This window comes from Gossypium hirsutum, chromosome A13 (genome assembly GCF_007990345.1).
Source record: "Gossypium hirsutum isolate 1008001.06 chromosome A13, Gossypium_hirsutum_v2.1, whole genome shotgun sequence".
NCBI classification, from domain to species: domain Eukaryota; kingdom Viridiplantae; phylum Streptophyta; class Magnoliopsida; order Malvales; family Malvaceae; genus Gossypium; species Gossypium hirsutum.
Window position 1 is genome coordinate 56,093,767 of NC_053436.1, and position 25,575 is coordinate 56,119,341.

At 38.6% G+C, this 25,575-nt stretch overlaps 1 protein-coding gene and 1 long non-coding RNA gene across 2 annotated transcripts; one reads left to right on the top strand and one right to left on the bottom strand.

Annotated features, from left to right (window-relative positions):
• The first annotated feature begins 17,776 nt into the window (after positions 1-17,776).
• On the top strand, positions 17,777-18,364 carry LOC107894485 (uncharacterized). The gene is made up of 2 exons (XM_016819756.1): positions 17,777-17,877; positions 17,962-18,364. Exons 1-2 carry the CDS (start codon positions 17,777-17,779, stop codon positions 18,362-18,364), a joined length of 504 nt encoding a protein of 167 aa, XP_016675245.1.
• A 703-nt stretch (positions 18,365-19,067) lies between these two features.
• LOC107893584 (uncharacterized) lies at positions 19,068-20,268 on the bottom strand. The gene is made up of 2 exons (XR_001682880.2): positions 19,661-20,268; positions 19,068-19,452 (listed from the first exon to the last, which is right to left on the bottom strand). It is a non-coding gene; the product is annotated as an uncharacterized lncRNA (long non-coding RNA).
• Positions 20,269-25,575: the final 5,307 nt, after the last annotated feature.

Sequence of the window (25,575 nt, forward strand, 5' to 3'; positions counted from 1 at the left end):
AAGAGAATGAGTATTCGGCTAACATAGTGGAAAGGTGGTGTTGCCGATGTGCTAGATTTAGACCTAGGGGAGTGGCTATAATGGGCATTAAGATGTGGAACTTAAGAATGTAGTTATATGTGGACTTAAATATGTTATAGTTGACATTGTACATGTATACATGCATTTCGGCCATGGTCTTTGCTTGAATTTGAGATTTGTAATGTGATTTCCTAATTGTCTATGAATTTTTGGTTTTGATCCCATGGTAATGGTATATGAATCCATGAAAATTTAGTAAGGTTGCATTCGGCACTTGCTTGGAATTAAAAATTGATGTCTAAGCTTAGGTGATTTCGATGATGATATATATATATATTCATAAGTATATTTAGTTGATTCGGCTTTGGTAGTTGCATGAGGTTATTGGCCGAATATACTAACATACATATACATGTGAAATTGGATTGTAAATATTTAGCAAGGTGGTTAAACTAGTTAAATTATTGATTTAGCTCAAGGAGTTAAGGAGGTGAATCGAGCAAAGGCAAAGAAAAGGTTATCGAGTAGCCGAGTTGGAACCGTCTTACCCAACAGAGGTAAGTCATTAAGCATGTAGTTGGTATTATTTCAAATGGTCATAATTGTATGTATTGATGCTGATGGAATGATAAATATACTTATATATATATGCATTTACGTATGTGATGATGAAATTGTTGAATGAAAGAAAAGGTAAGATGTACTGAGTTGTGATCTCGGCACTAAACGTGCGGGATAACCATTATGACCATGGATTGGCGCTAAGTGGCGGGATTAAATTGTACAGCACTAGGTTGCGATTCGACTATGTTGCACTAAGTGTGCGAAATGAATATGATGCACTAAGTGTGCGAATTGACCATGCGGCACTAAGTGTGCGAGTCTGACTATGTAGCACTAAGTGTGCGATTTGATTACGTAGCACTAAGTGTGCGAGTTGATTATATAGCACTGAGTGTGCGGGCTCAATATACATTCGTGAATCATTATGGACACTATGTGTGCGACACCATTGAGTCGATCGCGGACAGCGGATCGGGTAAGTGTCTTGAGTACATGGCTAATATGTGCTATGCTTATACTTGGTGTTGAGCTCGGTAAGTTGAACCTATGTGACAACTATACTTGAAGTCACGTACATAAAAATTTATCGTAGGATGGGTGAAAGGCCGTTTTGTTGTTTGATTGTAACGAAAATAAATTGATTTATGAAAATGCTTCAATGTCCTATTGATGAGTATATGGATTGTGAATGCATGAATTGATATGAAATTGAATCGATAGGTTGGAGGAACTATGGCATGGTTCGGTATGGATGGAGTAAATTGTCTCATTCCATTTTGTTTCCTCTTGTGATAATGTTATTGATGTATAGTAGTGCATTGCTTATGACTTACTGAGTTATAAACTCACCCGGTGTTTCCTTGTCACCCATTATAGGTTGCTTGGACTCATCTATTTTTGCGGGTCGGGCCGTCATCGAAGTCATCACACCGGATAGCAAGTTTTGGTACTTTCTTCTTAGTGTGCTTAGAAGATCATTTTGGCATGTATAAGCTAGTACGTTGTGTTTGAATTATGGCATGTAAACTTTAAGCCATGCGAAAATGGCACGAATGTTCGATTGAGTTGGATCAAGGGTAGGCATGAAATGGACCTAGTTACTTTCGTAACAGATGCTGGCAGCAGCAGTGTCATGAGATTGAAAAATCACTAAAATAGTAGGAGTGGAATTAATTGATGAATAAATTATGTAATCGAAGCTCGATGAGTCTGCTTTCATGAGAAAGTAACGAAAAGATCATATGGGCAGTATATTAAGAGATAATCAGATTTTTGTGGACAGGGCCAGAACGGTTTCTGGATTCCCTGCTCCGACTTCGGAAATTCATTATAAATTAACCAGAGATAATTAGGGGTCGTACCATATATGTACAGATTCCTCTCTGAGTCTAGTTTTCATAGAAACAAACGGCATCAGTATTGAAGCCCCGTGCAGGGAGATATCCAAGTCGTAATGGGCAAAGGTCAGTGTAGTCGACCCCTGCAACTTGGGAGACTTTGACTAATAAACTGTACTAATTGGCCCAACCAAAATTCTAGAAAAAAATACATAGATGGGCACATGAGTCTAGTTTCTGGGAAAAATTACGAAACTGATTTCGAGTTACGAAACTCAAGATATGATTTTTAAAACGACTAGTACACAGATTGGGCAGTGTCTGGAAAATAAATTTTGTAAGGGGTTAAAGCCAGTTAACACCTCGTGTTCGACTCCGGTGTCGGTTTCGAGTTCGGGGTGTTACATTTTATTGGTATCAGAGCCATGGTTTAGTCGGTTCTAGGACTACCATAGCACGTATGGGTCTAGCTATACATGCCATAATGTTAATGTTTAAAAGGGTGATGACTTCTGACGGTTGAAATGTTTTGTTTTGATTAGTAAATGGATCCCGGTGAAGAAAGAACTCTAGCGGATGACGTTGAGAGCGTAGCGGCTGCTCCTGCGCAAGGGACGCCGCCTGTTGAACCTCAGTCATCTGCGAATAATCAAGGTGAGGGGGCTAAACAAGCCTTCTTACCATGATGAATGAGTGGGTCGCGCAATATGCCCGAACCAACCCGGCTGTCCAACAATTCCCAAATTTGAATAATCCACCCCAAGAGCCTGTAAGGCCATCAGTCGCTGATCCTGTGAGGCTGAGTAAGCCACCTGTAGACTTGATTAGGAAGCGTGGGGCCGAGGAGTTCAAGGCCATAGTAACTGATGATGCCGAAAGGGCCGAGTTCTGGCTTGATAACACCATTCGGGTGTTCGATGAATTGTCATGCACACCGATGAATGTCTAAAATGTGCTGTATCTTTGTTGCGAGACTCAGCCTACTATTGGTGGAGGACCTTGATTTCCATAGTCCCGAACGAGCGAGTAACTTGGGACTTCTTTCAAACGGAATTCCGGAAGAAATTTATTAGCCAACGGTTCATTGACCAGAAGCGTAAGGAGTTCTTGGAACTCAAGCAAGGCCGTATGACTGTATCTGAATACGAACATGAATTTGTAAGACTTAGTAGGTATGCCCGGGAGTGTGTAGCTGATGAGGTTGCTATGTGCAAAAGATTCGAGGAAGGATTGAATGAAGATTTAAAGCTACTAATGGGTATTTTGGAAATAAAAGAATTCGTAACACTAGTCGAACGAGCCTGCAAGGCGGAAGAACTTGGAAAGGAGAAGAGGAAGGCTGAATTTGAAGCTAGAGATTATCGTAAAAGATCGACGGGTAAAGCTCCGTTCTCAGCTGTAAAGAAGTTCAGGGAGGACATTAATAAGTCGAGGGCGACTGCGGGAATTTCCATCAGGGCAAGACCATCGATGGGCTCCCGAGCTACTTCGGTAGCTAGTGTGGGCAATAATCGTCACGAGAAACCTGAATGTCCCCAATGTGGAAGACGACACCTAGGTGAATGTTGGGGCAAGTCTACTAGCAGGGTCTGTTACGGATGCGGTTCGAAGGACCACCTCATTAGAGATTGCACGGAGCTGGATGAGAAGAATAAGATTCAAGGTGCAAGACCTAGTGGAGTGACATCTAGAGGTAGACCACCGAGAATTTTTGGAGGCAGGGGTGGTAGTCAGAGGGGGGCTTCTGATACGGCCGATCGCGCCGAGAACCGTGCTCCTGCTAGAGCATATGCCATTCGCGCACGAGAGGAGGCATCCTCCCCCGACGTCATCACTGGTACCTTCACTCTCTTTGATACTAATGTGATTGCATTGATTGACCCTGGTTCTACTCATTCATATGTATGCGAAACCTTAGCAACCAGTAAGACTCTACCTGTTGAGTCTACTGAGCTCGTAATTCGAGTATCAAACCCTTTGGGCCAATGCGTACTTGTTGATAAAGTGTGTAAGAGATGCCCTCTAATAATCCGAGAATCCTGTTTTCCGGCCGATTTGATGCTTTTGCCGTTCGACGAGTTTGATGTTATTCTTGGTTTGGATTGGTTAACCGCGCATGATGCGGTTGTGAATTGCAAAAGCAAGACTATCGATTTGAGTGCGCAAATAACGAAATAATCCGAGTTGAGTCTGCGGACTTAAGGGGGTTGCCAGCTGTAATATCAGTAATGTTGGCCCAGAATATGTAAGGAAAGGGTGCGAAGCATACCTCGCGTATGTACTTGATGACAAGGAGTTAGAAAGAAACCCGAATCGGTGCCGGTGGTCTGTGAATACCCGGATGTTTTCCTGAAGAGTTACCGGGTTTGCCACCTGTTCGGGAGGTAGAGTTTGGTATTGAGCTTGTACCTGGAACTACGCCTATTTCGATCGCTCCGTATCGTATGGCACTAACCGAGTTAAAAGAGTTGAAAGCTCAGTTGCAAGAATTGACGGATAGAGGTTTCGCTCGACCGAGTTTCTCACCTTGGGGTGCCCCAGTATTGTTCGTGAAAAAGAAGGACGGAACCATGAGGTTGTGCATTGATTATCGTCAACTGAATAAAGTAACGATAAAGAATAAGTATCCGTTACCGCGTATTGATGATCTGTTCGATCAATTAAAGGGAGCATTGGTGTTTTCAAAGATAGATTTGAGATCGGGTTATTATCAGTTGCGGATTCGAGATTCGGACGTACCCAAAACTGCTTTCAGAACGAGGTACGGTCACTACGAGTTCTTAGTGATGCCGTTCGGCCTCACTAATGCCCTGCGGTGTTTATGGATTGATGAATCGGATCTTCAGGCCGTATTTGGATCGGTTCGTAGTTGTGTTTATTGATGACATCTTGGTCTATTCAAGAGATGAGACCGAACATGCTGAGCATCTGAGGCAAGTGTTGCAAATTTTGCGGGATAAGCAGTTATATGCTAAGTTCAGTAAGTGTGAGTTCTGGTTAAGAGAGGTTAGCTTCTTGGGTCATGTGGTATCCGCATTGGGTATTCGAGTTGACCCGAGCAAAATTTCAGCCATACTTAACTGGAAGCCTCCGAGAAATGTTACCGAAGTCCGGAGCTTTCTAGGGCTCGCCGGTTATTACCGACGATTTGTCAAAGGTTTCTCGATGATAGCCACACCAATGACAAAGCTACTTCAGAAGGATGTTAAGTTTGAATGGACGGAGAAATGTCAGAAAAGCTTCGATCAACTGAAAACTCATCTGACTGAAGCTCCAATTTTGGTGCAACCCGAATCGGGTAAAGAGTTTGTCATTTATAGTGACGCATCCCTACTTGGGTTGGGTTGCGTATTGATGCAAGAAGGTCGAGTTGTGGCCTATGCGTCAAGACAATTGAAGCCACACGAGAGAAATTATCCGACCCATGATCTTGAACTAGCCGCCATTGTGTTTGCATTGAAAATATGGCGACATTATTTGTTTGGTGAGAAGTGCCATGTGTTTTCGGATCACAAAAGTCTCAAATATTTGATGACTCAACGAGACTTGAATCTGCGACAAAGACGTTGGCTTGAGTTGTTGAAAGATTACGAGCTTGTCATTGATTACCACCCGGGAAAGGCTAATGTGGTTGCGGACGCCTTAAGCCGGAAATCACTGTTTGCTTTGCGAGCGATGAATGTACACTTGTCTGTTCTACCTGACAATGTGTTAGTAGCTGAATTAAAAGCCAAACCATTATTGACTCATCAAATTCGTGAAGCTCAGAAAGTTGATGATGAATTGGTTGCAAAACGAGCTGAGTGTGTTCCGAACAAGGAATCGGAGTTTCAGATTGATGATGATGGTTGTTTGAGGTTTAGAAGTCGTTTGTGCGTTCCAAGGAATTCGAACTCATTCCGATGATACTGAACGAAGCTCATTGTAGCCGAATGTCAATTCACCCGGGGAGCACGAAAATGTACAACGACTTGAAACGTCGGTTTTGGTGGCATGGTATGAAGCGAGACATCTCCGACTTTGTTTCGAGATGTTTAATATGTCAACAGGTGAAAGCGGAACATCAAGTGCCTTCAGGATTACTTCAGCCGATCATGATACCCGAGTGGAAATGGGACCGAGTCACAATGGACTTTGTGTCCGGACTGCCATTGTCCTCAAGTAAGAAGGATGCGATTTGGGTTGTTGTTGATAGGCTGACTAAGTCGGCTCACTTTATCCCCGTGCGTACGGATTTTTCATTGGATAAACTAGCCGAATTGTATGTTACTCAGATTGTGAGATTACATGGAGTACCTATTTCTATCGTGTCGGATAGAGATCCGAGATTCACCTCGCGATTTTGGAAGAAATTGCAAGAAGCTTTGGGTACCAAGCTGCATTTTAGCACCGCTTTTCATCCCCAAACCGATGGTCAATCCGAGCGGATAATTCAGATACTCGAGGATATGCTGAGATGCTGCATCCTTGAGTTTAGTGGTTCATGGGAACGGTATGTACCTTTGATTGAATTCGTTTATAACAATAGTTTTCAATCAAGTATTAAGATGGCACCTTACGAGGCTTTGTACGGTCGTAAATGCCGAACACCATTGTTTTGGACCGAGCTCGGTGAAAGTAAAATTTTCGGAGTTGATTTGATTAAAGATGCCGAACAGAAAGTAAAGGTAATCCGTGAAAGTCTGAAGGTAGCCACAGATCGTCAAAAATCGTATGCGGATCTGAAACGGAAGGACATTGAATATCAGGTGGGAGATAAAGTGTTCCTCAAAGTTTCGCCTTGGAAAAAGGTACTCAGATTTGGCCGTAAAGGCAAGTTGAGCCCGAGATTCATTGGGCCGTACGAAATTTCCGAACGAGTGGGGCCGGTTGCATATAGATTGATTTTGCCTCCTGAACTTGAAAAGATTCACGACGTCTTTCATGTTTCGATGCTTCGGCGCTATAGATCTGATCCTTCGCACAAAATTAGTCCGGCGGAGGTTGAAATTCAGGCTGATATGAGCTATGAAGAAGAACCGATTCGTATCCTAACTCGTGAAGTGAAAGAGTTGCGAAATAAGAGGGTTCCGTTGGTTAAGGTGTTGTGGCTTAAACACGGGATCGAGGAAGCAACCTGGGAAACCGAGAGCTCGATGAAAGAACGATACCCAAACCTATTTACCGGTAAGATTTTCGGGGACGAAAATTTCTTATGTGGGGGAGAGTTGTGACAACCCAAATTAGACCCTGGTCGGAATGTGGTTTCGAGACCACATTATCGAGCCAAAATTTATTTTCGTGTTTTAATTGCATAAATTGTTGTGTGACAGTGAATATATGAGAAATTAAATGCTTAATATTAGCATTAGGATTGTGAATTCATTCAAAAAGGACCTAGTTGACGAAGTTAGAAAAGATGATAGATGAATTATAAGGATTAACTAATAATAGGTTGAGGAAGCATGGCTTTGCATGTCAATTTGCCCATAAAATTCATGGTGGCCGGCCAAGGAGTGATGATGCTCCACTCATTCTAATTTAATATGTTTCTTTGGTGAACAAATGATGGGGATAATAATAGAAAAGGGAACAAAAAAAATGGGTGTCATACTTGCCATCTCCTAGCCGAAAAACCAAGAAAAAGAAGGGGAGAAAAGAACTTGGAAGGAATTCGGCCATTGCTTGTGCCTAGGGGGAGTGTTTGATGTTGTGGCATGAAAAATGAGGGAGTTTGAATGCTTAATAAGGAGGGAAGAAGGATGTTCATATTTTCTTTCTTTTGCAATTGTTCTAACTAGAGGAAGAAGAGGAAGCAAGATTCGGCCAAGGTGGTCCTTTAGACCAAGGTATGTTCAATGATATTTTTGGAAGCTTACCCTACCTTTGGGGTGATGAGTCTAGATTCTATCTATTCCATGGTTGGATTTGGGGTTGTTGGAGAGTTAGGATTCGGCTAAGGAGTTTAAAAATAAAAGCTAGTTGATACCTTGATGCTATTAGCATGCTAGTTATATGGATGTGTTAAGTTGCTTGTTATGTTAGCATGAAAGTTGAAAATTGTTAAGCTATTTTGTTGGAGGTGCCGAACTTAGGACTAGGAAGAGAATGAGTATTCGGCTAACATAGTGGAAAGGTGGTGTTGCCGATTGCTAGATTTAGACTAGGGGAGTGGCTATAATGGGCATTAAGATGTGGAACTTAAGAAATGTAGTTATATGTGGACTTAAATGATGTTATAGTTGACATTGTACATGTATACATGCATTTCGGCCATGGTCTTTGCTTGAATTTGAGATTTGTAATGTGATTTTCCTAAATTGTCTATGAATTTTTGGTTGTTGATCCCATGGTAATGGTATATTGAATCCATGAAAATTTAGTAAGGTTGCATTCGGCAACTTGCTTGGAATTAAAAATTGATGTCTAAGCTTAGGTGATTTCGATGATGATATATATATATATTCATAAGTATATTTAGTTGATTCGGCTTTGGTAGTTGCATGAGGTTATTGGCCGAATATACTAACATACATATACATGTGAAATTGGATTGTAAATATTTAGCAAGGTGGTTAAACTAGTTAAATTATTGATTTAGCTCAAGGAGTTAAAGGAGGTGAATCGAGCAAAGGCAAAGAAAAGGTTATCGAGTAGCCGAGTTGGAACCGTCTTACCCAACACGAGGTAAGTCATTAAGCATGTAGTTGGTATTATTTCAAATGGTCATAATGTGTATGTATTGATGCTGAATGGAATGAATAAATATACATATATATATATATGCATTTACGTATGTGATGATGAAATTGTTGAATGAAAGAAAAGAGGTAAGATGTACTGAGTTGTTGATCTCGGCACTAAACGTGCGGGATAACCATTTATGACCATGAGATTGGCGCTAAGTGCGCGGGATTAAATTGTACAGCACTAAGTGTGCGATTCGACTATGTTGCACTAAGTGTGCGAAATGAATATGATGCACTAAGTGTGCGAATTGACCATGCGGCACTAAGTGTGCGAGTCTGACTATGTAGCACTAAGTGTGCGATTTGATTACGTAGCACTAAGTGTGCGAGTTGATTATATAGCACTGAGTGTGCGGGCTCAATATACATTCGTGAATCATTATGGACACTATGTGTGCGACACCATTGAGTCGATCGCGGACAGCGGATCGGGTAAGTGTCTTGAGTACATGGCTAATATGTGCTATGCTTATACTTGGTGTTGAGCTCGGTAAGTTGAACCTATGTGACAACTATACTTGAAGTCACGTACATAAAAATTTATCGTAGGATGGGTGAAAGGCCGTTTTGTTGTTTGATTGTAACGAAAATAAATTGATTTATGAAAATGCTTCAATGTCCTATTGATGAGTATATGGATTGTGAATGCATGAATTGATATGAAATTGAATCGATAGGTTGGAGGAACTATGGCATGGTTCGGTATGGATGGAGTAAATTGTCTCATTCCATTTTGTTTCCTCTTGTGATAATGTTATTGATGTATAGTAGTGCATTGCTTATGACTTACTGAGTTATAAACTCACCCGGTGTTTCCTTGTCACCCATTATAGGTTGCTTGGACTCATCTATTTTTGCGGGGTCGGGCCGTCATCGAAGTCATCACACCGGATAGCAAGTTTTGGTACTTTCTTCTTAGTGTGCTTAGAAGATCATTTTGGCATGTATAAGCTAGTACGTTGTGTTTGAATTATGGCATGTAAACTTTAAGCCATGCGAAAATGGCACGAATGTTCGATTGAGTTGGATCAAGGGTAGGCATGAAATGGACCTAGTTACTTTCGTAACAGATGCTGGCAGCAGCAGTGTCATGAGATTGAAAAATCACTAAAAATAGTAGGAGTGGAATTAATTGATGAATAAATTATGTAATCGAAGCTCGATGAGTCTGCTTTCATGAGAAAGTAACGAAAAGATCATATGGGCAGTATATTAAGAGATAATCAGATTTTTGTGGGACAGGGCCAGAACGGTTTCTGGATTCCCTGCTCCGACTTCGGAAATTCATTATAAATTAACCAGAGATAATTAGGGGTCGTACCATATATGTACAGATTCCTCTCTGAGTCTAGTTTTCATAGAAACAAACGGCATCAGTATTGAAGCCCCGTGCAGGGAGATATCCAAGTCGTAATGGGCAAAGGTCAGTGTAGTCGACCCCTGCAACTTGGGAGACTTTGACTAATAAACTGTACTAATTGGCCCAACCAAAAATTCTAGAAAAAAATACATAGATGGGCACATGAGTCTAGTTTCTGGGAAAAATTACGAAACTGATTTTCGAGTTACGAAACTCAAGATATGATTTTTAAAACAACAAGTACACAGATTGGGCAGTGTCTGGAAAATAAATTTTGTAAGGGGTTAAAGCCAGTTAACACGTCGTGTTCGACTCCGGTGTCGGTTTCGGGTTCGGGGTGTTACAACTTAAATAATAAGCACATACATACATATATTACAAATGTATGTATAATATTTAGTACACATGTATTTTATTTTTATCACACACTTGGCACTCCTTTTTGGCTTATTTGACTATTTAGTCCCTTCACTTTTCTTTATTTCATAATTAAACTTTCTCACTTCATTCAATTTAATCTTCTTTCCTAATCACTCTTAATTAAATTAAATTCACTTAATTAAACTCTAATTAACCACTCATTTTACTTCGTAAATATTTTTAATAAATATTTACAAATCCATTTTTCAGAAACAGAGACCCAAAAATACACTTTTCTGATAATAGTAAAATTCGGGTCATTACAGGCTTGGTCCTTCTTCAAGATCCTTAATCACCCAAAAAGTCCTGCAAACACAGGCCAAAATTTTGTAAGTTCAAAAGAACTTATTGATTTTTTTTGCAATACCCAAAAATAGACCCTATCTTGAAGGGGTAGTAAAATGAGAAGAACTAAATGTGTTTTACTCCTTGATCATTTTGGGACGATTTCTCGTAATTTGGGATGACAAATTCTGGTTCATTTTCTGAGCTCGTCTATTGGTAGATAGATCAATAAGCGATCTTCCATTTATTGATCCTATAGCCATTCGAATGGTTTTGGTGATTTCTCAGATGTCTCGCAATAATTGCGAACTCTGTCCTTTCTTCGCCTACATTCTCTCTTTTTCCATATACTTGTAAGGTTATCCTCTTAAACTTCCATCGTAAAAACCCATTTGGTTATGTCTTCTTTGGTATACATTCCAAGTTTGGCTAGTCCTTAGTAGACTCCTTTTCTTACTATGGTTCTGAAGGAGTTGCTAACATCCCATTAGATAGTTTAACTAATGAGGATCCACGCCACTTTGGTGGACTTAATCTCATTTGACCTTGCACTCGAGTTGAAAATGGTTTTGGATTACTTCTTCATAATTCGCCTTATTTGTGATACCTTGCTTTTAAGATGTAACATGTTTGTCTAGAATAAACCATTTTGGAATATCGTATCCAGCAAATTGTTACCTGAATGACCATTTGAATTCAGGATTTCCCTTATATGATGGGTCCTTATGGAACTAACTTTATGGTGGTTGTACCCGCAGTAGTTTCCCCTCAAAGAGAAAGAGTCTTGACATACATAACTGTTACTTGAATAATTCCCTATTAGTACCTCTTACATAGGTTCCTACTAATCCCCTCTTTACAGACTTGATTTTTCTAGGGTACATATGATAGATCCTTACCTACAATCCACGGTTAAATCCTCTTTTAATTGCTTATATATAAGGCATTATCGACACTTCATTCCTATAACTAATTCTAGTTGGGTTTCCACCCTACGCTCTACCTACTTATTTGTTTACTGCTTTGGCAGACTTTTCCAATTTTTCTTACTTTTTCCCTTTTTTGGCGAGTTCCTCAAATCCGCTAACTAGCTATCTCTTGTAAACCCTTGCATTTTTCCTCGTTTGCATTATTTTCCATTATCACCGTCCTAGTAAACTACCTCGTTTTTATGTCATAGTGGACTCCATAGGCTGTCATAGCCGAGCTGTGGTCTTACTCATCATGCCTCATGTTTAATGTCCTAGCAGACTCTATTCATTGCCATAGTCAAACTATGGTCTTACACCCATAATCCCCATGTTTAGTGTCCTTACAGACTTTCCTATGTTTATTGTCTCAACGGATTACCCTATGTTTATTGTCCAATGAACTCTCTATATTTCCATATCTGAGCTATGGTTTTACACATTACTTTCCATGTTTAATGTCCTGGCAGACTTCTCCGTGTTTACTGTCCTGATGGACTCTATTGGTTGTCATAGTTGAGCTATAGTCTTACACCTTAAACCACTTTGAGGTGTCGTCTCAAAGGACCTTACTGCCATCATGGTGTCACTCTATAGAGTCGATAAACTATCATCGTAGTGTCACTCTAGCAATCAAGTCGATGACATTTCATCTCACATCTAACCTTGATGCTTAAACACCATAGTGTCCCCCCTCCCCCCGACAAGGCTTGGAGCTTTGCATATCACAGTTTGCACCCAACAACACTAGGTTGTGGAATCTAGAGGAAAATTCCCTTTTCCTAACCATCTATCTCATCGACAATTTCCCTCTATACTCCACAATTCAGAAACACACAAACACAAGCATATTATCGCATAACATATTAATGTGGAGTATGTTAAATTTATGTATTATACCACAACCATTTCATACATACCGACACACTTGTGAATACTCATATACCTACTCATCCCTATGCAAACCTAGAAATCAAATCACAAACATGTATGGAGTACAAAAACTCACCTGATTCTTCTTTGCCTTATCAACTTAGCTTTTCTGAATGCTAGAGCTTCCATTTTCATGGTAGCTAAGCATGACAACAAAAGTCATAAATAAGCCTTAGTTTTCTAGCTTAAAAACTCAATTTTTAGAAACATGCAAAATCGTTCTGAAATTTCTTAACTTTATTTTCTTAAGTTTATGAATACTGAAGGACATAGAACCTTACCAGCTCACTAGATTCTCTACTTTTTCAACAGAAAACCCATCATCACTGTTCCACGCAAAGCTTCCTTTAATTATCTCTTCTCTAGAACAGCCAAGAAGAATATGAAGAAGGGAAAAAAAATTAAATAGATTTGAGAAGAATTATGTAACCTCCGATACCAGGCCTAAATGTTATGGCTAGATTGAGAAGGCTACATTGGCCACCGAAATAGCTAAGCTAACTTACGTTACTTTTTAAGACTTTAAATAAACTCATTTTAGAGAAAATCATAGTTGTACTTTGAGTTAGCTTAAAAGCATTCATTCATTTTAAATTAATGCAGCGGAAAAACCATTTTTCAAGTCATTTTGGAAAATTAGTTGCCTTATCGATTTGTTTTTCAAAAACAATTTATTCGCAATGTAGTGGAAACTAAGGAACAATATCACATTTTACTTAAGCCTGATATAATGTATTATCCGGTTATTATGCTTGAGTAATTCATGCATGCAAAAATTTCAAAAGGAAAAGTTACCAAGCCATAGATCAGAGATAATTAAAAATTACAAGCCAAAACCAATAAACACTTAATAATACTTATTAAGAATAGTTTGAGGTCCAAGGTGATTCTCCGAATGCCGAGCCTGATCCTAATTTTGAAGTTTACCTAAAAAGCTAAACACTGTTAGGGGCTGAGCTTATGAAAAGCTCAGTGTAAGTCGAATAATTATTTAAACGGGCAAAAACATCAAATATAGTGAAATATATTAGCATTAACAGAAGAAAACAAAACCATCATAGGAATTTCATGTCATTACATAGCCATTATCAAATTGATGTCAAACGGTGTATGGGCATACATTCATTCGATTAATAATCATTAATTTCGATACCATTTAATACAACAAAGTATAATGCATAGCAGAAATCAATAACACTCAAATATGTCGTGCATATGATGCAATGGAAAAAGGTTCCTACCCATACCATCCGTTACACACCACGAGTCCCCCAGAACCAGTCTGCCAAACTCCAAAACATTATGAGCATAGCTCGATGTGGTAAAACTACCGAATAATCAATAATGCAGAAAACATGCCAGATATCAAATAGTGCGATACAATAGCCAATAACATAGAATATGTGATAAATCTTTCAATCCCCTCGGTACTCCAGGTGCAGTGCACTGACTACAAATAATGCAAACTTAATATGCCGCCAGTGCTCCACGGAACTCCTCTGTCAACCATAAAATCCCAACGCAATGCATATGCAATATGTCACACAATCTCATACATAATCATATATCAATACTTTTCACATTTATTTGACATGCTCAGCATGTCCTCAATAATCACATAGTTTTAGTAAATGGAAACAGTGTTCCGATCTTTCAAATTACCATTGTGTTGGTATTAATAAATATCGTTCATACTTTATGGATTTTCATTCTGCATAAATAGCACCCTTTTCAGTACACAATATAACAAATATCTCATGCGTTTAAATCATACATAAGCCTGATATCTCAACACATTATATCATTCAATCAAACATTCTCATATCTCATAACTCAAATCTGCAATTACAAACTCAATCAAACATCCATACTATCAAACTAGCAATTTTGCCAACATGTTAATCTTTTAAGGCTCGAAACATGCGTGGTTCGGCCACTCACAAAATCAATAATTTGGCTATTAATCTAATCCAATCAGCAACATAATTTATCATATATAAGATGATATTTAACATTTTTAAACAATTTTATGAGTTTAGGACCTACACCTTATTTTTCGCTTCCTTGCAGCACACTAGCGAATATTCCAATTTTCCTTAATAATTCCCTAAATGAACCTAAACCAAAATTCAGTATAAATTCAATTAATTTACAATTAAACCATCCCCCAAACACCCACTTATGAGTTCAAACAAATCATTGAAATTATAACTATTTTATGAATCCAAACTAGTTAGATACCTTACATTATATCGATGCAAACCGTACGTACAATCGTTCTTCGCCTTTACAGATTATTTGGGGCATTTGGTTCAGCACCTAATTCAATAATATATTGGAAAATTAGTAGCTAATTAGGCTCCGATTGTTTACGTGTAAAACATTTTTCGAAATTTTTTTTAGCCTTTTCCAGTATTTGTTTGGCTGAAAATATTTTCCTAAAGTAAAATCAATTACAAAAATGGGAAAAGATGTCCTTTAATTTTGGAAAATGTCTTACCCTTTCTAATTCGGTAAGACATTTTCAGGAAAATTAAAAGCCAACATCGATCATTCTTTTCCTTTTCCTTTCCCCTTCCCTTCCCCTTTATAACGCCCCAAGTTTTTAAATATTTCTCTGTGATTCATTAACACATATATCTGTATCTGTTTCAGTGGTTAAGTGTTCTAGGTGTGTGTGGGAGGTCCCAAGTTCAAGCCATAACTTTGGAAAATTTTAGATTTTTCCTAAATTAAGCCTTAACTTCGAGTCAGCCAGCTTATGTTAAGTTACTTGTAATTCCATATCATAATAGGCCTGCTGGTCTGGAGGTTAAGTAGTGTGTTCGTATACTGGAGGTCCTATGATCGAATCCCTGTGCGAGCGAGGGAGTTTTATTTTGGTCGGCTCTGCCTTAGAGTTCCAGTGGTTGTGGGATTCTGGGTAGTGGGTGGTTAGGATGAGAATTAGTGGGATTTGGGTAATCGGTTTCCTAAAATCTCTCCTGCAAAAACTGACGTCCACTTTCTCTTCTCCTATTTTCCAAAATTTTTTCTCATTTCTCTCTGATATTTTGTTCTCCTTCACCCATTGTCAAAATTTTGTTCTCCCCTTATCTTTTCATTCTTTTGTTTCTTTACTTTATGATCCCTTGTGCATCATGACGACACACTTTCAGTAAGTTAGGTTTTGTTAAATCTTAACTTCTTTGTGGTCAAGTGCTAATAAGGGTTTCCTTTAGTGTCTTGGGGTTAATCAAAGGGCTGAAGACTGTCGATTGACATTTTAAGAGTGTGGAATTCTCATTTTTGCTCGAAGGTAAGGTTTTTCTGGAAAATGATTGAATACCTCGTTATAAGTTTCGTTAAAGTATCATTGGTATCACTAAATTTGGGTTTGGATTATGGATTTTTAGGTTTTAGAGTGCTAGTGGTTGCTTTAGCATCATTTTAAAACTAGGTGTATACACAAAAACACAGAAAATGAGAAGCGACGAAAACCAAAAAATAAATCTGTCAACGCCACACGGGTGTGTGGTCGCCTGTGTGGTAGGCCATGTGACAATGCATGGGCATATAATCGATGAGCCAAGCCATGTGCGCAAGACACAAGCGCATGACACGACCATGTGAAGGCTGGTGGGGCGGTGTGCGATACACAAGCTCGACCTATTGGGTCGTGTGGGACGCACGAGCATATGGACCCACACAGTCAGGCCACATGGGCATAGGAGCCCATTTTTCTAAAATAATCTATAAAGTTTCACGAGTCGACTAAGTCGACTGTGACCTATCGTAGGGTTGGCAAGAATTACTTAGACCCTTGATTCTGTGCTCTGACTATGTGATGTATGTATTAAGCATGTACTCTTAGCATCTGTTTTTGACCGATTGTATGATCTGTTAAATTGCATTATAACATGACATATGTTTCTGATGCATTGCATCGAGGTGGGGTTGAAGATATTTCGGAAGAAGTGTCTAAAAGGCTTTAAACCTGTTACCTGGCAGCTCAGCTGCACTATTCTACTTATGTGCCTTAATTCAATACAGTATGGTGTGTAGGGATGGGTGGGTTGATTATATCCCCACATGGTGTGTAGGGCTGGATGGAGATGGTGTGTAGAGGCTGGTGGGTAGGATTCTGATATTCTAATCTGCATTCTGTACCTGAGCTGGGCTAAGGCCCTAAGTTATATTTGATTTTGTATCTGAGAGGGCTAAGGCCCACATTGATTCTGTAATGGGCTCAGGCTCAAACTGTATATACATGATTGATTTATGTTATTATGCTATGTGCACATATTCTGTGGGGATTACACACTGAGTTTACGAAAACTCACCTTTTTTCTGTTTGATCCGTTCAGGTAATCCCCAGGATTAGAAAGATTGGAGCAACAGAGGACTCAAAGGTGACCACTACTTCTGCCTCATAATAAATTTATAGTTTTATGCTTATCATGGTTTTAGTTTTTATTTGGGAAATTTTGATGTAATTATGGCCATTACGGGTTTTTGTTTAGATATGGGATGACACTTTGGTTTCCAGATTTATCACTACAAACACATGACGTTTTCTCGAAATTAAAGTTTTCCTAAAATGAATGGTTTTTTAAAATAAAAAGTTCACAAGCTTCCACTAAAAAGATCACGTTTTGAACCGTAAAACAAATATGCGTTTTCCTGAGTTAATTAAAGACTAATAAAATGGAAGGGTTTTCACTCGATAAATTAGACTACATATTCCATTCCATGTGATATCGCCAGATTCAGCCATTACGTCTAGGCCGGGTTTGGGGTGTTACATTAAGTGCTATTAGAGTCAAGTTGCAAAACTCGACTATGGATTTGGGTTTTAAACTTGGTTTTAAAGAAATAATTTGAAATATTTTTGATTAAGTATGTGGTACACCGAGTCTCCAGCGCCGATCTTGTAAGTTTCTGAAACTCTAATTAGAATGTCTGAAAGTATTATTAGAATATATTGAAACTACTTCAGGTAGTATATCACACTAAAAACACTCTAGGTAGTGTAAACTGAAAACTGTAGTGAGACTACTACTCGCGATAACCGACTTTGAGCATTCTGATACTGTACGGTATAAAATATCTGTTAATAAAATATTAGAACTATTGACTAATGTATAAAACTATTAATACAGATAAATTCCGGAATGTGCAATGAGCACACGAGGTATCTACGGATGGGGTACTAGAGGTCGTGGCAGCATGTCGAATCTTGATACGAGCGAGATGCTGGTTTCACCTGCTTTAGAGGCTAGGTCTCATGATCACACAGCCAGGGATGACGCATTGTCCCAGGCTATGCTGAGGATTTTAGAGAGGGTCGCTGGGCCCAACACTAGAGCTGGGAGCCGGAGGTCAGTTATAGAACGACTCCGGTCCAATGGGGATGAGTTATTCAGAACTGTCGTTGGAGTCGCCCCTAACGTGGCTAAGTACTGGATGGAGGCCAAGAATAGAATAATGGATGATCTGGACTTTACCCCTGAGCAGAAATTGAAAGGGACTGTTTCTCTGCTTCGCGAGGAAGCATATCAGTGGTGGCTGATGATTAAGGAGGGCACTCAGCTCGACCGATTGACTTGGGACTATTTTAAAACTGTGTTTCAGAGTAAGTATATAGGAGCTAGCTACATTGATGCCAGGAGGCTTGAGTTCCTTAATCTCACCCAAGGAGACCGTTCAGTGGTCGAGTATGAGGCCGAATTCTTGAGATTGAGCCGTTATGGGCGAGGCCTGTGGTGACTGAGTACGAGAGATGTGTACGTTTTAAAGACAGTATTAGGGATAATCTGAGGATACTGATAGCTCCGTAGAGGGAGCATGAGTTAGCTGTTCTAGTCAAGAAGGCCAAGATTGCTGAAGATGTTAAACGCGCAGAGCACCAGAATAGAGATCGCGAGAGGGGTAGGAACAAGAGGGATTTAGAGCCTTCGAGTTCTGGGTTGAGGCCTAAAAAAAAGGCCAGATCTGATGGGCCAATAAGAGCTGGGCCTCTTATTGCACCTACTGGGGTGGCATTGTTTGGGCATTGTGGTAGATGCCATCCGGGCGAATGTTGGAGAACTACTGGGCATGTCTAAGATGTAGTTCAACTAAGCATCGTGTTAAAGACTGTCCACTGAGAACTGATCAGATGCAAGCTCAGGGTTCTAGTACTGTACAGCCGCTAAGAGTAGTTCAGCAGCTATCTTGTGGCAGAGTCAAGCCAGGGGTGGTAACGGCATGGGCCGAGGACAGAGAGCACCAAGCAGAAGTGCTGGATCGACTGAGACGAGGCAGCCTACTTTGGTTTATGCTGCTCGTTATCATGACGACCAAGATGCTTCGTACGTTATTACGGGTACGTTTTTAATATTTAATGTATCTTATTTGGCATTGATTGATATAGGCTCTACACACTTCTATGTAGCTGTAAGACCCAATTTGTGCCCGGGCTTACACAAACTAAAAAACAAATCAAAATATAAATAATAATAATATCCAATGTCCATTTCTTACATAGCCCAACAACCAAAAATAACGGGCTCAAATTAAAAAAACCTAAACCCAACAAAATACACAGCCCAATGGCCCAAATAATCCAAGCTTCAGTTTCAGAAAATGAAACCCTAAGTCAGTAGCCTCGTGCCGCAGCCTTCATGAGTGGCCTCGCTACATCGCACGTGCACCTCCGTTCCTCCACGTCAACGAAACCTACGAGAAGGAAAATAAACAGCAAAGGAATGCACGAGAGAGAAGCTAACAGAATTTACAGCGATTGACAGCAAGAAAATGTAATTTTATTTTTTATTTACTCTGTAAATCTGGCTATAAAAAGCCGTCAAATGTACCTGCAAAAAAAAGGCATATTACGCACACTCTACGCATACACATACAATATACATACATCAAATTTAGAAAATTTCAAAAATAAAAGAATTTCTGGAAAGGTGATCTTCCTTATTCTTTTAATTTTTCTATTATTTCTATCAATTTTCCTGCAAGTATTTTTCATCATTTGGTTTTCTGAAACAAAGAGAATAAAAAGGCAAGTCTTACCTTGCAAATCAGCCATGGATCTCTGTCCTCTTCGCTGAGAATCGAAGTTGGAAGGACCCAAAGGCATCATCGATTGTCGCTAGAGTGCCATCGACCACCTGATGAAGTGGTGTACTCGGTGGCTGCTGGAATATGCCCAAACAAATTGATTTTTAGGGCTATGAATTTTGGTGAAGTGGGGGCTGCGTTTAGAAAATAGATTTAGGAAAAGAAAGGTCTTAAATGACATGCTAATGAAACGGCACCGTGTAAAAGGGTGGGGGGGCCTTTTGCGCCTAAAATGGTCAATTTATGCAACAAATCCTTCCCTTTGCGCGAACCTTTCAATTAGCAATCAATTAGCTTACCCATTTTTTTAAATTTAGCCTTCTAATTTGTGCATTTTTTCACTTTGATCCACGGTCTAGTACAGTATTGTGGGCGCGGGATATTTTCAATTCCAATCCCCGCGCATTTGCGCACGTGGCACATTGATCCTATTTTATAATTATCTTATTTGTAAATTGCTTCTCCTGTTTTAATTTTGTTTCAATTAAAACCATGCTTGTTAAATTTGTACCTAATTATTTTTATTAAATGTACAATATATGATAAAATTAAGTTTTTTTAATTCATATTTTTTCATTTCATGTTATTTTAACATTCTGTCATTTCCAAAATTTCTTCACATATATATTTTATGGTAAAATTAAAGTTAATTTTATAATTCCATGTTATTTAAATATACAATTATTTCTAAAGTGTCTTCACATGGATATAATACATATTAAATCGTTTTTACTATGGTACATGTTATTATTTTTATATAACTTTACGTAAATATTTTCCTATGTATATATATATATTTTTAAGTTATTTATGTGTATAATATATTTCTTTTAAGAACTATATTTTAAATCATATAACTTATTTATTGTATACACTCTCACATTATCCTTACGTATGTATTATTTATATGTTCCATCAATCCAAATCAATTTTTTTACATAAAAAATTATGTTTTATATTATTTGTTTTAAATTTTCCTTTATAAATATAGTTTTATGAATATGCATCACTAAATTTATGTATTTTACGAACATAGTTTTTTACCTTTTTTATGTATATAATTATATTTTTTATATTTCATTACATGTATAATTTATATATTTGTTTTTTTGATACATTATTAATTTCATTTTTTTATATAAAAAAATAATTATACCCAAATTTATTTATATATATATGTACTATGAATTTATTATGTACATTATATTTTATCATGTGTTTTACTCTTCTTTTGTATTTTATATGTTGTTTAAGTTACCATGCCTATTGTCATTTTTTTTAAATTTGTGTGAAATGTTTTACATATTATTCAAATGTTTTAATCTACAATATTTATTTCAAATAATTATATATCCTTGGCTTTCATAATAACTTGTCAATTTATGTGCTGTGTTAATTAATTCATCATTATGTTGAAAATGTCTTATATTATATTGATTTCTAATTCCATTTTATTTTGTACATATTTTTGTGCTTCATTTTATATTGTGTCATGTTAATTATTGTGTATATCATTTTTGTATTAATCATTCACTATCCATGCTTAAAGAATTTTTTGTCACATTATACTTAGAATAATTGTACATAATTGTTGGATTTATTAAGTGAGGTTTATTGTACTATATGTGCGTGTATTATTTCATACTCACTAACCTTTTTTTTTATACAAATGTTTTGATACAATTCATTAAGCATTCCATTTTAAAACGAATAAACGTGTTTCAAGCAAATTTCCAATTTTCTTTATCACTCAAAAATTCTGAAATAAGGCAATATCCAACATTTGGCAATTCGGAAAATCGTGCTCAACCGTACTGGGTATGATTTTTCCGGTGAACTAAATATTTGGATAACCTTTTATAATTTTAGTGTATAAGTTTTCAAAAGTCGAAAATCAATCGCATTTTTAAAGGTATAAGGGATCGTATCCAATCGTGCTGGGTATGATATTGCATATCTTTGAAACGAGAGAATTTTGACCCCTAACTTAAACTACTCGAACATTTTAAAAAGAATCATACTTTGGAAAATCTTTTCTTTTTTAAAAAAAAAACCTTTTGGCATAAGGATAGCCTCAAATCAGTTTGGTACCAATTTTGGGCGTAATGAGGGTGCTAACCCTTCCTCATGCGTAACCGACTCTCGAACCCACTTTTTTGATTTTGCATGAATAAAGCATTTTAACAGGTGGCCCAATCACACCTAAATCAAGAGATTGGTGGCGACTCCACATTTTTTTTCAAAGTCGATCCCCATTGTTTTCAAAATAATAAAAAGGGTTTCGACAGTAGCTAGCACTGTCTCTGAAACTTTAGGGATTTCGGTCGAGGATACTTCTAATGAAGTGACTATTGTGAGTCCTTTGGGGCAATCTATTCAAATTAGTAACTTGTATAGAGACGTTCCGTTAGAGGTTCAAGGGATAATATTTCGGGTTGATTTGATGGAGCTTCCGTTTAGAGAGTTTGATTTGATATTGGGGATGGATTGGTTGGTAAAGCATCGAGTAAGTCTGGATTGTACGACAAAAAGGGTTGTGTTGACAGCCAATGAGGACAACGAGGTAATTGTGATTGAGGAGTGACGAGACTACTTGACTAATGTGATCTCAGCTTTGGTAGTGGAAAAGTTGGTCTGAAAAGGGTGTCAGGCATTTTTAGTCTACGTTAATATTTTTTATCCGGGGGACTCTTCTGTTAAGGATATCAGAACTGTGAGAGATTTTTCGAATGTCTTTCCTAAGGAGTTACCGAGGTTGCCTCTGAGCCGTGAGGTAGAGTTTGGGATTGAGTTGATTCCTGGTACAGCTCCGGTGTCTATCACCCCTTACTGAATGGCACCGAAAGAGCTGACAGAACTTAAGGCTCAGATTTAGGAGTTGTTGGATTGTGGGTTCATTAGTCCCAGTGTGTCTCCATGGAAAACACCTATCCTTTTCGTGAAAAAGAAAGATAGGATAATGAGGATGTGTATCGACTACTGTCAGTTGAACAAGCTAACGATCAAGAATAAGTACCCACTTCGGAGGATAGATGATTTATTTGATCAGTTCAGAGGGGCCTCTATGTTTTCTTAGATCGATTTGCGTTCGGGCTATCATCAGTTGAGAGTTAAGGAGGCCGATGTACATAAGAAGGTATTTAAGACTCGTTATAGACATTACGAGTTCCTAGTTATACCCTTTGGTTTGACTAATGCACCGGCGGCATTTATGGATTTAATGAACAGAGTATTTCAACCCTATCTGGATTAATTTTTAGTGGTGTTCATCGACGACATATTAGTGTATTCTAAGACAGAGGATCAGCACGATGAGCAACTCAGAGTGGTTCTACAGATTCTTCTAGAGAAACAATTGTATGCGAAGTTCAACAAGTTTGAGTTCTGGCTTCGAGAAGTGACATTTCTGGGACATGTGGTTTCGGCTAAAGGGATTTGTGTTGATCCCCATAAGATTAAGGCTGTGTTGAGTTGGAAATAGCCAAAGAATGTGTCTAAAATCTGTAGCTTTTCAGGGTTAGCAGGATATTATCGATGTTTCGCAGAGGGGTTCTCCTTGATCCCAGCTCTGATGACTAAACTACTACGTAAAGGAGTTCCTTTCATTTGGACTGATGCACAGCAGGAGAGCTTTGATAAGCTCAAGATAATTTTAACTCAGCTCCTGTTCTAATATAGCTTAAGCTTGGTAAAGACTTCGTGGTACACAGTGATGCATCACATATGGGTCTGGGTTGTGTTCTGATGTAAAACGGAAAGGTAGTTGCGTATGCGTCTCGTCAGCTTAAGACTCATGAAGAAAATTATCCAACGCATGACTTGGAGTTAGCTGCCATAGTTTTTGCAATGAAAATCTAAAGGCATTACCTGTATGGTGAGAAGTGTATCATCTACACTGATCACAAGAGCCTCAAATATCTCCTCACCTAGAAGGAGTTAAACCTTAGACAACGTAGATGGGTTGAACTGCTTAAGAATTACGACTGGACTATCGAGTATCATCCTAGAAAGGCCAATGTGATGACCGATGTGTCAAGACATAGGGCTATGACCAATCTGAGAGCGATGTTCACTTGACTGAGTCTTTTCGATGATCAAAGTCTGTTGGTAGAACTTCAAGTGAAACCGATATGGATTGATCAGATCAGAGATAAATAGTTGGGGTACAAGTATCTGAAGTTACATTTTCGTTAGGTGGAGAGTGGTGTTACTATGAATTTTAAGACTAATAAGGATAGGGTATTGTGTTTTTACGGTCAGATTTGTGTACCGAATGATGAAGACTTGAGACAGTCGATTCTGAGGGAAGGGTATAGTAGCCTTTATGCTATGCATCTCGGTGAGAACAAAATGTATCGAGATTTGTGAGATTTATATTGGTGGTCGGGGTTGAAACATGAGGTTACTAACTTCGTTGCTCGCTGTTTGACTTGTCAACAGGTTAAGGCTGAGTATCAGTTACCTTCAAGGTTACTGCAGCCGGTTAAGATTTCGTTATGGAAATGGGATGGAGTAACGATGGACTTTGTTAGTGGGTTGCCTCTAACACCCACTAAGAAGGATTCTGTCTGGGTCATTGTTAATTGATTGACCAAGTCTGCTCACTTCATTCCGGTCAGAACAGAATTTTCTCTGCAAAAGTTGGCTAAACTCTACATTTCTAAAATAGTGAGGCTACTTGGGGTACCTGTCTCGATCATCTCTGACAGGGATCATTGTTTCATGTTTCAGTTCTAGAAGAAGCTTCATGAGGCTCTGGATACAAGATTAGACTTCAGTACTGCTTTCCATCCTCAGACAGATGGTCAGTCGGAAAGGATGATTCAGATACTGAAGGACAAGTTAAGGAGCTGCGTTATTGATTTCCGATGTAGTTGGGAGGAGTACTTGTCATTAGCAGAGTTTGCTTACAATAACAGTTACCAATCTAGTATACAGATGGCACATTACAAGGCACTGTATGGTCGTAAGTGTCGCACTTCCTTATGTTGGATTGAGTTGGGTGAGCGACGTATTCTGGGTTCGGAGTTAGTTTCAGAAATTGAAGACAAACTCCGTTTGATTCAAGATTGACTGAAAGTGGCTTCTGATAGGCAGAAGTCCTATGCAGATCTGAAGCGTTGAGAGATAGAGTATTTTGTGGCGGACTTCATTTTTCTCAAGGTCTCGCCATGGAAGAAGATTCTGAGGTTAGGTCGCAGGGGCAAGCTGAGCCCTCGGTTTATTGGGCCGTATCAAATTTTGAGACGAGTGGGACCAGTCGCATATCAGTTGGAGCTACCTCTAGAGTTAGATCACATTCATGATGTTTTTCACGTCTCGATGTTGAGACGCTACCGCTCTAATCCCACGCATATTGTTCCTGTTCAGGAAATTGAGGTTCAGCCAGATCTGACCTTTGAGGAGGAGCCAGTTTGGATTCTAGATCGCAACGTTAAGGTTATGAGAAGGAAGTCTATTCCCTTAGTGAAGGTGCTGTGGCGGAATTTTAACATCGAGGAGGCCATTTGAGAGCAAGAGGCTTCGATGCGTCAGCAGTATCTACACCTTTTCTGATCAAGTAAAAATTTTGAGGCTGAAATTTTCTTTTAGAAGGGTAGAGTTGTAATACCCCACGTTTTTAAATATGTCTTTGTGATTCATTGACACATATATCTGTATCTGCTTCAATGGTTAAGTGTTTTGGGTGTGTGTGGGAGGTCCTAAGTTCAAGCCATGACTTTGGAAAATTTTGGATTTTTCCTGAATTAAGCCTTAACTTCTAGTCAGCACGCTTATATTAAGTTACTTGTAATTTCATATTAGAATAGGCCTGCTGGTCTAGAGGTTAAGTAGTGTGTTCGTATACTGGAGGTCCTGTGATTGAA

What these genes read in the sequence shown, in the direction of transcription:
- LOC107894485 (XM_016819756.1), top strand. Translation starts at nt 17,777, where the DNA reads ATGAGCACACGAGGTATCTACGGATGGGGTACTAGAGGTCGTGGCAGC. An exon ending in TCACCTGCTTTAGAGGCTAG is followed by an intron (nt 17,878 to 17,961) that starts GTCTCATGATCA and finishes GCCCAACACTAG; the next exon opens with AGCTGGGAGCCGGAGGTCAG.